The sequence below is a fragment of the Camelina sativa genome, chromosome 12 (assembly GCF_030686135.1).
Source record: "Camelina sativa cultivar CO46 ecotype springtype chromosome 12, ASM3068613v1".
NCBI classification, from domain to species: domain Eukaryota; kingdom Viridiplantae; phylum Streptophyta; class Magnoliopsida; order Brassicales; family Brassicaceae; genus Camelina; species Camelina sativa.
In genome coordinates, this window is record NC_141891.1 from 17958482 (window position 1) to 17973599 (window position 15118).

Below are 15118 nucleotides of genomic sequence, written 5' to 3' on the forward strand. Positions count from 1 at the left end.
TCACTATAATATAAACTATATTGTGTACTTCTCTTTATTTTATATTATAATATAAATAATATAAACTATGTTATGTACTTTTCTTTTATTAAAAAGAAGATCATTTGAAATAACTATGTTGTGATCTTCATGATATATTTGCTCCACGATTTATTATTTATTATCTATATACTCCACGATTTATGGATTTATTATTTATTATATATATATAAAGAGTTATCTTATGAAGAGTATATGGTTAATGTATATCTTATATATAACCTATTAGTATGCATTTATAACCATTTATATTTTTTATAAAGTCTACAAAACTTAAGTTGTGTACTTCCCTTTTATTAAAAGGGGGATTGGTTAATCTCAATTATGCTAATCTCATCTTATGAAGTTTAGAATAAATTGATGAAAGTGTGCGTTTAAAAAATATATATATACATGGTAGCTACAATAATTTCGTGCATTTTTTTCACCAACTTGATGGATTTTATATGCAATTTTCGCATGCTATGCTTCATGTGAAATTCGCCTTTTGTTTACTTACAAAACATATGAAATTATGTAATACTCGTATAAGAACAACAACATGTGAGGTTTTGTGAAAATTTAACTTTACATTCATTAGGGTAATGATAATTTTATCCATACATATTTTTGAGGAAAGATAAATACAAAGAGTATACTGTAGAATTATTCACAACTTATCCTAAGACAATAAAAAAAAATAGTAACAAAAACAAAATTAACAATAATTTCATGATCTTGCGTATATACAGTAGAACCTCTATAAATTAATACTCTTTAAATTAATACTCGTTATAAATTAATAAATTCTTCCGGTCCCGAGTTGGGCCGGTGTAAAAAATGACACATTTCGATAAATTAATAAGATAATATTTTTTCAGAAATCTTATGTAAAAATATGGTCCCATCAATATCATAAATTAATAATCAAGCTAATATTGATATATATATATATATATATATCTAAGAAAATCTAGTAAAATATGACTCTATTGTTGGTTCCGGATTCTTGAATTTACATTCTTATTGGAGCTCATCTCTAATCTTTTTCATTGCCGTCTTCTCAAATCGCATCCAAAAATCATGGATAATCCTAAATGCGATAATTACTTCCTTACATGTATTTGGTTCTAAATTACCACAATATATTCTTTGACTTCATCGTTACCATGAATGATAGTAGCAATTTCTTCTAAACTCTAAACTTCTAGCATTTATCATTTATATCTAAACTCTAAACTTAACAATTACGATAGCCAAGATTATAAATTAAGAAAATTCTTTAATATTATGAATGATAACAAAAGTATCTTATTTTATAATATAATTTTTTAAAAATTATGAAAATTAAAAATCTCTTCATAAATTAATAAAATATTAATCTATCGATAAATTAATAATTATTAATTTATCGATAAATTAAAACCTCTATAAATTAATAAAATTTTGTGTCCCGACCTTATTAATTTATGGGGGAAAAGCAAAAATGCCCCTTTTTCCCTTCCACTTTTTAAAAATGCCCTTGGGAAGGGTCCATTTTTAAAGGTACCCCTTTTTTGGGTGAAAAAGACTTTTTTACCCTTAATGAAGAAAACCTAATTTTCTCTCCACTCGCCGTGCTTCTCTCCTTCCTCAACCGACGATTCTCTCTCCTTCGTTCATCGGCGATTCTGCGCGGCGATTCACGATTCTTCTTCGCGGCTAATCTCGATCCTTCTTCGCGGCGATTCTGCGCTTTCGTCTCTCGTATACGTAATTCCCGACATTGATTCTGGTTCTATCGCAGGCAGGTTCATTCTTTCTTTTTTTCTTTCTGGGTTTATCAATTTGGACTATCGCTTTTTTAAATTTAGGGCTTTTAGATTTCTTTGATATCGATTTGGAATATGTAAACTCTTTTAAATTTGGATTTATGTTCTTTTAAAACAGTTTTTAAAAGCCTCTTCAGTTTCTTTGATATCGATCCAGATTCAGATCTGATGCATTCAGATCGATAATTTTGTTTGATATGGATTTGAAATTAGTAAAGTCTTGTAAATTTGGATTTTTGTTATCTCTTGTAAAACACTTTTTGAAAGTCCCTGTTAAACCATTTGATATCAATTTTTAGATCGGTCGTAGTTGAATTATGTCGATAAAGTGTGTTGATAAGATGACTTCAGATCGATAACGTGTGATATTGATTTTTAAAAACCCTTTTAAAACTCTTGTAAATCCGTTGAAAAGTCTAATTAAGTGTGTTTCTTTAACAGATGGCATCAACTGATTTTGAACCCCTTGCACTACCAGAACCAACATATGGTATGGGTTTAGAACCAATTGTTGGAGCAAACATATGTCAACATTCGGACTTAAGCCTAGTTGCCAAAGTTAAACACACATTAGGAAAAGCATCTTTCACGAAGCTTCAATCTTCCTTCCTTGGGCACATCATCAATCTTTCTGCCAGAGACATTGGATTTTCTGGGAAAATATTCCACTACTTGATGCTGAGAAGGCTGAAGACAAGAGGGAGAAACTTATGGTTTACAGTCGACATGCAACCTCTTCGGTTTTCCATGAGAGAGTTCTTCCTTACAACAGGTAATTATAAAGTGTTTGCAATGGTTTTAAAACCCTTTTAAAACCCTTTTAAAAACCTTTTAAAACTCTTTTAAACTCTTTTAAAACCCTTTTAAAACTCTATTGTAAAGGGTTTTTCCCGTTTTAAATGTTTTAAAACCCTTTTAAAACCCTCTTAAAACTCTTTTGAAACTCTTTTAAAACTCTTAAATGGTTTTAAAAGGGTTTTACAATAGTTTTAAAAGGTTTTTAAAAGGGTTTTAAAAGGGTTTTAAAATGGTTTTAAAAGGGTTTTAAAAGGGTTTTTAACCTTTTTAAAACCTTTTAAAACTATTGTAAAAGGGTTTTTCCTGTTTTAGAAGTTTTTAAACCCTTTTAAAACTCTTTTAAAACCTTTTAAGAGTTTTAAAAGAGTTTTAAAAGGGATTTAAAAGGGTTTTAGAACAGTTTATATTAGGCAAAGTTTGAACAAACTAACATCATTGTTTTATTAAACATAGGGATTCAATGCGAACCTATTCATAGAGAACCAAGGAATAACGGAAAAGATCCAATTAGTGAACCATATTCTTGGGCGGTGAGAGGAGATTACACTTTAACTCAACTTCAATATCGACTATTTAATGAACCAGAAGAGGGTGAAGAACCTTTGGATGACAAGGAAAAGGAATGCCTCGCTGCAGTGGTATTAACAGAAGGTATTTTGATGACACCAAATTCAACAGAGAAGATACCTCTGTCTAGGCTGAAGCATGCATCAGATTTCGAGATGTATACAGCCCAACCATGGGGCAAGGAAGCGTATAACATTCTCGCCACATGCATTCAGAAATTCGATAAAAATACTTGGTTTAAAGGTCAGTATAGTGTCAAGGGATTTCCCATGGCATTATATATATGGGCCTTGAGTGCTGTTCCAATTTTTGGTGATAAATTTGCGATAAGATGTAATTTTTCAAGAACATTCTATCCACTGATTCTCAATTGGCAATCAAGTCGTTATGCAAGGTTTGATGATGTTGTTGAAGCTATTAAGACAGCAACTTGTGTAAGTTTTGAATTCTATTAAAAGTGTAGTTTTGATTATTCATTGGTTATCTATATTTGATGAGTTTTGTTTTGATGGATTTTGATTATTTTTGTAGGTTGAAGTCAAAACAATAATTGGAGATCCAGAAGAATATAAGCATTTGGTTGATAAAGATGACAATGATTTTGAAGAAGTTATTGGCTTGGTTATGAAAGGCTATAGGTTGAAGAAAGAAGAATGGTCTACAAGATTAGTTGATATTTACTGTGCTTTGGGAGAGTTGGGTGACAAAATGGGGGAAAAATTGCCAGACTTTGAGAAACAAGAGAAAATGGAGAAAAATTTGTCAGATTCAGAAAAACTTGACATAATCCTCTTTATGTTAGATGACTTCAACAAAAGACTAGAAGCCATTGAAGAAGCTGTCAAAACCACATTAGGGAAAGATAAGGATAAAGGAGTAAGATTACAAAATCGCACCTTTTCGCATATATTCGACACTAAACTCTTTAAACTGAGGTCCTTTTTTTTCTTTTCCCTTTGCAGTCTCACGAAGATGAAGATGGACAGAATAGAAATGAAGAGGTTATAAATGAAGAGGTCAGTATCTATTTTAAAAGTTTTTCTGTTTAAAAAGTGTTTTTAACGGATTTACAGCATAACACTGATTAAAGGGCAACCATAGTGACTTAAACCTTTTAAAACCCTTTTGAAACAGAATGTAAAACCTTAAAAATGATGTTGTTATATGTTCTTTTTTTTTGTTGCAGGCTGGCAAACAAAATGTTGATGGAGATATTGCTAGAGAAAATTTCGTAGAAAGCCAGTCTGCAGATTCTGTCCGTCCATCAAACACACAAGATGGGAGCTACGCTGCAGATGATGAAAACACTCAAAAAACTGGTGGTGATGATGGTAGTTACTTTGAAGAAACACCAAAGGTACATATATCTAGTATTTTTATAAGTTCTCAAATATCCTTTTAAAAGCCTGTTGTAAACCACAATTGTTATCATCTTTGAAGGATAAATCTCCTTCTCCACGCCCTTCTACACCAAAATTTGATCTTCTTTCTGAAGAAGATGAGGATAGTGGAAAAGATAAAAGCATTGATAAAGAGAAGGGAGCAAGCAGTAAGAAGAGAGTTTTGAGAGAGAGAAAACAGGTAAATCATTATTTTTTTATATAGTTGTTATGAGTATTTTAAAAGATTTCATCAAGTAAACCAAGAAATGATGAACTGCAGAGAAAGTGTAAGCAAAGCAATGATGGTGATGATGATGTTATGAACAGAAAAGAGGTTAGTAACTAGTTGTATAATGTTTTACATTTTATTAAATGTTTTACAAAAAATTGTGATTTTCTTGAGGCACTACAGAGGAAGAAGCGTAAACCAAGAGACAACCCAGATGCTGATATTCAAGCTAGAGAAGGGGTATGTATCTAACTTAATTATTTATTTCTATGAGATATTTAAAATGTTTTCCAGTGTATCGATATAAAGTGTGAAATTTTTTTGTTTTGTAAAGCCACAGAAAAAGAAGATTAAATCTGATGATGTTGGTGGTGTGCAAAGAAAAAGTGAACGAAATACAATTCCTTCTATTCACACTCAGCCGCCGTACACGGCCGAAAAGAAGAAGGACCCAATACTTTATCCTTTTTCCAAAGTTGATAAGACCCGGTTAGATGTATTTAGTGACTGGAAGAATTCAAGGAAAGCAAAGTAAGTTTTAGTTTCTAGCAACAAAAGTAAAAGTTCAATTAGTCTTTTAACAGATGTATTCATGGTTTTGAAAGTATTCTTGATTATTCTGTTTATTTTTGGATGTAGGCAACTAACAATTCTGGGTAAAAAAGTTGATGCCAAGTGGTTCACAACACTAGAGACGCCAGGGAAGTCGTTAACAACAATGGTATGATAACAAAGCTTAAGGTTTTACAAATGTGTTGTTAACGTTTCATGGGGTTTTAAAAAGGTTTTAAAAAGGTTTTAAAGAGTTTTAAAAGTGTTTACAAGAGGTTTAAAAGGTTTTAAAAGGAATTAAAATATGTCTTTTAAGCGTTTTCAAAGATTTACAATGTGTTTAAATTGGTTTACAAGATGATGTGTGACCGGGTCTGAACTTATTTATATGAGTTATTTGACAACAAGACTTGTTCTAATCTGTTTTTTGTTGTTGTTTAGCATGTTGATACAGTTGTGAAGTTGTTAAGCATAAGAGAAGAAAGTCATCCGCACTTCTATAAAAGCAAATCATTGACGTTGGCTGAAACTTCTTTTTTGAGAGAGATTGATGAATATTACTCAATATTCGTTGACAACAAAGATGAATATGAGTTCCCTGAAGAAGGATTCAGTCAACTCTTCAAGGAAGCACCTACAAACCAAATACTGGCGCCAATGTTGGTTAAGGAAAGGCTTTGGATGCCATTGATGATCAATTTGGAGAAGAAGGAGATGATTATCTACGACTTGGGCAAGCATTTCTACACCAACAAAATTAAAGACAAACAGGTGGGTGCATATGCTGTTGCAATGCCTTATATTGCCCAGAAGAAGTTTGGGATGAAAAATGATACAAAGAAATCTCCGTTCAGAATCAGTATTATAAATTGCATACCTCAGGTAAATACTGTTGAGCTTGTTTTCTAGTTTTTTGATATGGTCTCTGTAAATACTTTGGACTCTTCACTTTGTTTTTTCTTGATAGGTTGATAAGATTGAAGATAGTGGTGTCTTCATGCTGAAGACAATCGAATGTTTGGCTATGAGCATAACAACACATGGCAATCTTAAAAATGAGTCAATTGGTGATTTACGGAAGAAAATGGCGGTTGATATCTTTGCAGGTCAGTGTAGGTTTTTACATGGTTATTTAAACTGGTTTTAGATGGGTTAACAACTTTTGTATTGCAATGTATTTTAAATGGTTCTAACATCAATTATATTATATTTGCAGAATTACAAAATGACTAGGATAATGGAAGTTTGCATCTTGCTGGTATATGAACGTGATCGCAGGAATGGTGCTTTAGATTATTGCATCAAGAACAATATTATTGCATCAAGAACAATATTATTGCATCAAGAACAATATTATAACTTAACATATTCTAAAAATATGTTAAGTTACTCCTTTTATATATATACTTCGTTTAAGATTAAGTATTTACAATGAAGTTTAAAACGTTGTTTATCATTTCTGAATCCTTTTAAAAACTTTTTAAAACTCTTGTAAATCCTATAAAATTTATTGAAATACCCAAAAAAATCCCTTTTAATCCTTTTAAAATACGTTTTAAAACACTTGTAAATCCTTTAAAATCATTGAAATACCCAAAAAATCCCTTTTAATCCTTTTAAAATACGTTTTAAAACACTTTTAAATCCTTTAAAATCATTGAAATACCCAGAAAAAAACCCCTTTTAACCTTTTAAAACGCTTGTAAAAACTTTTAAATGGTTTTAATACTATATTTTAAATGATTTTACAATGTTTTTGTATAATAAGGGTGAAAGCCCTAGGCCTAGGCCCAAATAGTAAAATATAACCTCCACTCCCCCCCCCCTTATCATTTGTCAGTAAAAACTAGGGTTTCTCTTTCAAAAAGTACAGTTTTCCGTCTGGGAGGTTGAATGCGCGAAATTCACTCAAATCTGTATTTGCTTAAAATTGGGTTCTCGATTTCGTCGGATTGCAGTCACGAAATCGTCGGATTGAAAGTAGAAGTCGGCTGATTGGGTACGCGAGGACTTCAAATTGCAATTTCTCTTTGTCGAATTACGGACTCTTCTTCTTCCTCGTTTTTTCTCTCAGTCCTCTATTCGAATTCGTCGTCTCTTCTTCTCCCTATTGTAAGTTTGGTTTGGAATTTAATTTTGACTTCAATTTCTATTTCAATATGAAATTTTATGATGTTTTGGTGAACTCGGAATACGAAGGTTGGAAATTTATCAATGTCTTTAAAAAGTTTTAAATTGGTTTTAAAATAGGATTTATAAGGGATATTGGGTGCATGCCTTGAATATGTTCTCTGTAAACAATGTTGACAGGTTTTGCGATATGAGTAATTTTGAAGATTCCGCGAAGAAACTGTGCTTTCCAAAAAGATTAATCACGCCAGGCACAGAGGGAGATACATTAGAAAGAGTTACTAAATATTCTTCAGAGCAAGCTGTTTTGGCGAGTGTAAAGAATGCATTAAAAATAAAAGAGTTCCAGCAGTTAGAGAAGTCTTTCTTGGGTCCAATTATAGAATTTGTTAATCGGAAAAATATCACAACTGGTCCACCACTTACTACAGAGGAGGATTTTGTCTGCGAAAAACGAGCTCTGGTTTGCATTTGATGATCAACCTATGCGATTTTCGCTAAGGGAATTCGTCATTACAACAGGCCTTCCCGTAGGCACTGTTCCATCAGGTACTGTTACATCGAAAAAAGATTTGTGGATGAATGATAAAATGACCTGCAAACGTCTTCTTGATACTTTGAGAGTTAAAGGGAAAGACATGAAATCTGAGGAAAGAATTAGATTAGGTGCTTTGATACTAGTGGAGGGGATATTGATAGCTCAAAATCCAGTAGTTCAAATTCCCTTAAAGAATTTGCTGAGAGCCAGTAGTTTTGAGAATTTCTGTAAGTATCCTTGGGGTGAAATTGCTTACGAATCATTAGTGAGTGATGTGAAACAAATGACTGTGGGAACGTTGGCAAAGAAACAGTATGGAATGGCTGGCTTTCCATTTGCAATCCAAATCTGGTTGTTATCTTCAGTTCGACAGCTAGGGGAACATTTTGGTGTTAGGGAAAGCATTTCAAGCCAAAATCAACATCTCCCACTGATCTTGCAATGGCAAAAGACATCATCCCCAAGATTCAATGAAATAAAATTTGTTTTCGAGTCTTGCAAGGTACCATTACTTCTCTAGAACTATTTTTTTTTTTGTTTTCCAACAGTTTTAAAACACATTGTAAAACCTTTTTTAAAAAATGTTAGTAATGTAATTTAGATTTACAATGTGTTTTAAACTGGTTACAAGACTTTACAACGGATTTACAAAGGATTTCTAGAGTTATAAAAGAGTTTTAAAAGGTTTTAAATATCTGTATAAGATTTTTGAGATATAATATGAATCAATTTATCTTTGCAGTTTGAAGTGAAAACAATTGTCGGTGATCCCGATGAATATAGCCATTTGGTTATGCCACCGAATGATGAAGACAAGGATTTCGACGAAGTTGTTAAACTTGTAATCCAAGGCTATAGGATGACTAAGGAGGAATGGATTCAAGGATTTATTCAAGATGAAAAAGGAGAAAAAAATAAAAAAAAGCGTGTGAGAGAAGCTGCAGGGCCATTCTTGAATCAAACTAACAAAAAAAAAAAGAATATCTTTTAGTGAGAAAATTGACATGATTTTAAAAACATGTCAACTTACTCACAAAAGATTAGTGAGACTGGAGAATCATGTGGGGATCACTACTGCTGCTTCAACACCACAGTGGGAATCAAGGGCATTTCAAGAAGAAGTACCAGCCTCGGCAACTGCATTTCAAGAAGAGGAAGTACCAGCCTCTACAACTGCATTTGAAGAAGAGGAAGTACCAGCTTCTGCAACTGCTTTCCAAGAAGAGGAAGTACCAGCCTCTGCAACTGCTTTCCAAGAAGAGGAAGTACCAGCCTCTGCAACTGCTTTCCAAGAAGAGGAAGTACAAGCCTCTGCCACTTCATTTCAAGAAGAGGAAGTACGAGCCTCTGCCCCCGATTTTGAAGAAGAGGATGTACCAGCTTCTCAAAGTGAATTTGTAAGTGAAATAAAAACTTAATTCCTTTTAAAATCATTTTAAAAAGTATTTTAAAGAGCTTTTAACAAAATCATATAAACGTTTTCAAAGGTTTTGCTAGTGTTTTAAATGTATTAAACAAAATTTACAACATTTCTAGGTATCTAAAGAAGATAATCAACATGAGAAACAAACTGACTTGAGAGGGGACCCAAGTGTTATTCCTGAAGAAAAAACCCAGGATACTAATGAAAATGATCCACAAGAAGAGGATATGAATAATGATAAGGTATGTGTTACTTGAATATGATCGACAAATTTTAAATACCTTGTAAAAACATATTTGAAAATAATTACATATGGTTAAAAAAAAATATCATTATTTATGCAGGATGAGAAGCCTAACAGTGCTGATAATGTATACTCAAGCCAAGAAGAAGCGTACACTATTATATCGGATGACGAAGAGTGTATTAATATTTCAGATACTGATGAAGGGCCAAGCCAAGAAGAAGCTCCCACTCAACAAGAAGACCAAAGCCAACAAGAAGCTCCCACTCAACAAGAAGACCCAAGCCAACAACAATATCACACCAGCCAGGAAATGGGCAGTTGTAAGTTGTTGAAGTCTTTATTATAAATGATTTTCCCTGTTGAAAAATGACATATAATATTTTGTTTCTTTTGTTTGTATTAGTGCAAACACCTACTACGCAGGAGAACAATTTAAGTTACGAAGAAATAAAACAAATCGAGGAAGTAATAACTTCTTGGACGAAGACCGAGGACATCAGAACTATGCTTTCGTCAATTGATAACGTAAGTTTGAAAAAATCATATACTTGTTATCATAGGTGTTAAACATTAATTAAATTTGGATGTTCTACATTGTAGTATCTTTGGCAAGGGAATAAGTGGGAAAAAGTCTATGCCATGGATTTGATTACTAAAGAAGATGTAAAAAAAGTAACAAGGAAGGCAATATTACTTCTTCATCCTGACAAAATTCCTAAAGATGTTACTCCACAAATGAGATACCTTGGTACCAGAATGTTTACAAAATTAAAGGTCAGTGAACCTCGACTTTTGTTGGATTTTATGCACATTTTACAGTTATTTAATATTAACTTATATTTTTGTTTTCTTTTGCAGGAGTACAAGGACAAATACGTAGGTTAAGGAATTTGGCATCTTGCTGGTCGCATCAAGAAGAATAATGGCATAGTATTTCAATGTTTAGTTTGCAAGTAGATTTTTTAAAATTGTCTTTTTAATGTTATGTTATTTTTTTCGCTTGTAAAACTTTTTAAATGGTTTTAATCCTATAAACAGTTTAATTAAACATGAGTAGTTTGTTCAAACTTGCCTAATATACGAGGTTATTACTTAAAAAACTGTTTTTAAAACCTTTTAAAAGGGTTTTAAAACCTTTTAAAAGGTTAAATTTTCTAAAACGGGTTAATATTCTTTTAAGTTTTAAGGGTTTAAAAGGTTTCAAGAGAGCTTTAAAAGATGAAAAACCTTTTTGAGGGTTTAAAACCTTTTAAAACGAGTTTTAAACCTTGTATAATCTTTTAAAAAGAGGTTTTAGAAGTTTTTGAAAACTTTTTTAACATCTTTTAAAAACCATTTAAAAATTATTGCTGTTATATAAACGTGATCACATCAAGAAGAATATTGAATAGAATAGTATTTCAATGTTTAGTTTGCAAGTATATTTTAAAAAAATAGTTGTTATAAAAGGTTTTAAAAGGTTTTAAGAGAGCTTTAAAAGTGTTAAAAACCTTTTAAAACCTTTTAGATGGTTTTATAACCTTTTAAACCCTTTAAACCTTTAAGATTATATCTTTTTTTAGAAATTTTAAAAGGTTTTACAAATGGTTTATAATGATATATATCAATTTGGTTTGCTTTTTTAAAAGCTTTACAAGTTGTTTCTAATATTAAAACAGTAAACTCTGAATAAAATATTTATTAAAATAGTATTTACAAAAGCAGAGACTGAAATGTTTTATTAAAAAGAACAAAAACAAGATAAATTATTCAATAGTTCTTAAAAATAGATATGAACTATTTCAGTTTCCTCTCCCAGCATATTTATTAGTCATCTCTCTAGCCATAGCTTCAAACCTTCTCCTATCAGATTTGTAGAGGTTGGCAAGATATTCAATGGTCTGTCCCTCATCATTGACCTCTGGTTCAATCAACTTCTCCACTAATTCCTTGAAAAGCTTAACAATGGACATGGGAGTCCAAGAGTCGCGCCTCAACACTTTTAGGTAAATGCCTCCATTATCTGATACATTTGGGTGGCAAATTCTTGTGATGAAAATAACCTGCATTATCAAGAATTTTTAATTAAAAAACTATTGAGTTGCTGCAAAAAAGGAGTCCTAATAATCATGCTTGCTAAAATAAAAAGGAGTATAATCAAAAATAGATACCTTGGGGGGACTTCTTGGGTAATCAGGTGGAAAAGTAACCTTAAGTTTAAACACTCCCCCTTCATAAGGAGTATTCACCGGTCCGATTAGAGTAGCCTCACAACGGAAAATGTCGTCATCAACAGTTACTAAAAAAAAGGCAAACACTCAATCTCTTTTATCCTTAACAGTAACACAAATCTACTCTGAAGATGCATGTGTTTACCTGCTGTGATGTTTGGCGAAAGATCCCTGTTCAGACATCTCAGATCAGTCTTTATAAGGCTTGAAGCAGGACGACGGGCCATTTCAGACGGATTAGAGGAAGAATGTAAATAGAGTTTTCGAGAATGATTTAGGAGACAAAGGTTTGATTTTTTGAATCTGAGAGATGATTGAGGAGTTATCGTGAGACAAAAAGTATATATAATAGGCGAAGCGTCGCTTTGGTTTACAAAAAGTACCCATTCAACGCTTAATTAAAACCGAACCAAAGCGACGCTTCGCTTAATACCCCTTCAATAAATTAACCCTTCGAAATCTTATCCATTAAAATCTTACCCCTTCAAAACTTACCCCTTCGCTGTTTCCAAGTGACTCTTCGCATATTACCCCTTCAATCTTCTTCCACAAAAAAAACTTAAGCGATTCGAAATCAAAATTTGAAATCTTCTCTATCTGTTCAAATCATCTAAAATCGTTGGAGTGTTTTGCTTGGTGTTTGATTACGAAGCAGTGAAGGAGACTGAAGATGGTGAAATCATAAGAAATTTAGGGTTTTTGCAGTGAGAGAGAAGAGAGATGAAGAAGTGTAAGAGGAAGGGGAAGGGGAAGGGGAAGGGGAAGAGAGAGAGAGTGTGGCGACTTGATTTTTACAAGAGTATATATATATATATGGATTTTAATCGTTGTAGGGTTTTACAAGAGTATATATGGTTTTTAACATGTTTTAAAGGGGTTTTAACATGTTTTAAAAGGTTTTACAAGTTGTTTTAAAGGTATATATATGGTTTTTAATCGGTGTAGAGATTTACAAGAGTATGTATGGTTTTTAACATGTTTTAAAATATTTTACAAGTTGTTTGTAAATGATTTTAAAACAGTACGACTTGCTATTTTAAAAGGCATTACAAGTTGTTTTGAGAAAATGGAGTTTACAACACCACAGACTGAAAGTATTTTATTAAAAAGAACAAATTCAAGTTGAATTAAAGAGAGACAGAGAGTTAGATAGCTGCAACACAACTAGATTTGTTGTGTCCACACTGACCGCACCTACTGCATTTGTATTGTTTTGAATTTGTCTTAGCCTTTCCATACTCCCATGAACTAGCTATTCTCTTTTTCTTTCGCCTGCCACTAGGTATACGAGTAGAAGGTGGCCGAATAGAAGAACTAACACTCTCTGGAATCTCCCAATACTGCATATCACCTACTGGGTGAATGCTCTCTGAATATGCTAAACGCCATCTGTAAAATAAAAAAGAGGAAGATAAGACTAATATAACTTTGATAAACCTTTGAAAAACCTTGTAAAACCTTTTTTAAACTGTTTATAAACCTTTTAAATAACTTATAAAACCTTTTAAAACCTTTTAAAACATTGTAAAAACCCTGTCGGATCCGTTACTTTAGCAACCTTTTAAAGACGTTATTAAAGAAGAGAGTTATAACCTTTCAGTGGAATGATAATCATCAACAAACATGTTTTCATTGAGATTGACATGTTTTGCAGCAGCAATTCCATGTGCACAAGGGAATTTGTCAATATCAAAAATACAGCATGTGCATTTCCTTGTGTCCAAATTCACCATATACGTCTTTAAAGCTGCTTTAACCTCGAAGATATTTTCATTTACTTGACTAACTTCAAGCCAGCGGGTAGTATTATTATAAGATTCATTCATCTTATTCCCAACTTTTGTAGTAACAGCATATGGATGTCGACAGCTCTCCTCACGTCGTTCATTAAACCACGTAGTCAAAATAGACCTGATTGTATCAAACAGGCAGACAATTGGATACTCACGAGTCTCTTTTAACCTGGAGTTAAAGGACTCGGCACAATTAGATGTCATAATGTTGTACCGGTTAGAAGGAGAATATGCACGTGACCATTTCCTAATATCAGCTTGCCAAAGATATTCTCCAAGAACCGGATCACCATTGGAAATTTGAGTGAACAAATAATCAAAATCATACTGAGTGTAAGCTCTTGAAGCATCATGAACAACTGGAAGAAGAGAAGCAGAAGCTCTAAATCGTGTTTCCAGGTTCTTTTGCAAGTGGAAAGTGCAGATCCCATGATGAGCATGTACATAATTTACTGATAGCGCAGTTGCAATTGAAGAAGCCCGATCAGACACAAAAACTAGATCCTCTTCATCAGGAATAATAGTCTTCAAACACCGCAAAAACCAATCCCATGATGCATCATTCTCAGAATCAACAACAGCAAAAGCAATAGGATACAACTGAAAATTACCATCCTGAGCTGATGCAGCAAGCAAAGTTCCCTTATATTTTGATTTCAAATGGGCGCCATCAATAGAAATAACTTTTCTCATCAACTTAAAGCCTCTAATTGATGCACCAAAAGCCAGAAAACCATATCTAAACTTATTATCAGAATCAGCTTTGATGTAAGTGATAGTACCTGGATTCTTCTTTTCTATCATGTGAAACCAACTCGGTAAAACCTCATAACTATCAGCAGGTATACCCCTAGCAAGTTCTGATGCATGTTCTTGAGCTCTCCATGCTTTTGAGTACGAGACACCAACTCCATGGTCATTCCTAAAAATTTCCATGAGCTGTTTGGGTCTGAGAGGAAGCTTTCCTCCTGCAAAATGGTTACTAACCAAACCAGCCAAAGTCCTTGCAGTTGCTTGGCGATGATTAACATTCCTTAAAGCAGAGTCACAGCTGTGCTGACTACTATACTTTCGAACAACAAAGCTATCTGATGCTTTAGCCTTAGTTGCAAGTAGCCTCCAACTACATTTTTCATCAATACATTTAAGAACATACCTCTTGTTGTCTGACTTAAAAGTATGAAACTCAAAACTGTGCTTGACTGCATACATCCGCATCTGACTTCTCATTTCTGTTTTGTCTTTGAATAACTTTCCACAAAACAGTGAATCAACATCGATTAGACCAGTTGAGTGTGAAGAACAAGATGGATACCCAACAGAGGTTGTCATGTTACGAGGAACACCCTCGACATATGAATTTGGTATTGGTTGATCCTGAAAGTACAAATAAATGGTTTTTTAAAAGGTTTTACAAGTT

The 15118-nt window shown here is 32.8% G+C and overlaps 2 protein-coding genes, 1 long non-coding RNA gene and 1 pseudogene across 3 annotated transcripts; 2 read left to right on the forward strand and 2 right to left on the reverse strand.

The window, feature by feature from the left end:
• Window positions 1-4532: 4532 nt before the first annotated feature.
• LOC147930674 (uncharacterized) lies at window positions 4533-4988 on the forward strand. Its single transcript, XR_015574392.1, has 3 exons — window positions 4533-4551; window positions 4635-4775; window positions 4857-4988. It is a non-coding gene; the product is annotated as an uncharacterized LOC147930674 (long non-coding RNA).
• Window positions 4989-5839: 851 nt separating this feature from the next.
• On the forward strand, window positions 5840-6773 carry LOC147930675 (uncharacterized). Its single transcript, XM_087477627.1, has 3 exons — window positions 5840-6239; window positions 6325-6463; window positions 6574-6773. The coding sequence occupies exons 1-3, from the start codon at window positions 6015-6017 to the stop codon at window positions 6588-6590; spliced, it is 381 nt and encodes a 126-aa protein (XP_087333753.1). The 5' UTR covers window positions 5840-6014; the 3' UTR covers window positions 6591-6773.
• Window positions 6774-11476: 4703 nt separating this feature from the next.
• LOC147930676 (ubiquitin-conjugating enzyme E2 4 pseudogene) lies at window positions 11477-12132 on the reverse strand (annotated as a pseudogene).
• Window positions 12133-13050: 918 nt separating this feature from the next.
• LOC104772465 (uncharacterized) lies at window positions 13051-15056 on the reverse strand. The gene is made up of 2 exons (XM_087477502.1): window positions 13499-15056; window positions 13051-13294 (listed from the first exon to the last, which is right to left on the reverse strand). Exons 1-2 carry the CDS (start codon window positions 15028-15030, stop codon window positions 13051-13053), a joined length of 1776 nt encoding a protein of 591 aa, XP_087333628.1. The 5' UTR covers window positions 15031-15056.
• Between the last annotated feature and the right edge of the window lie 62 nt (window positions 15057-15118).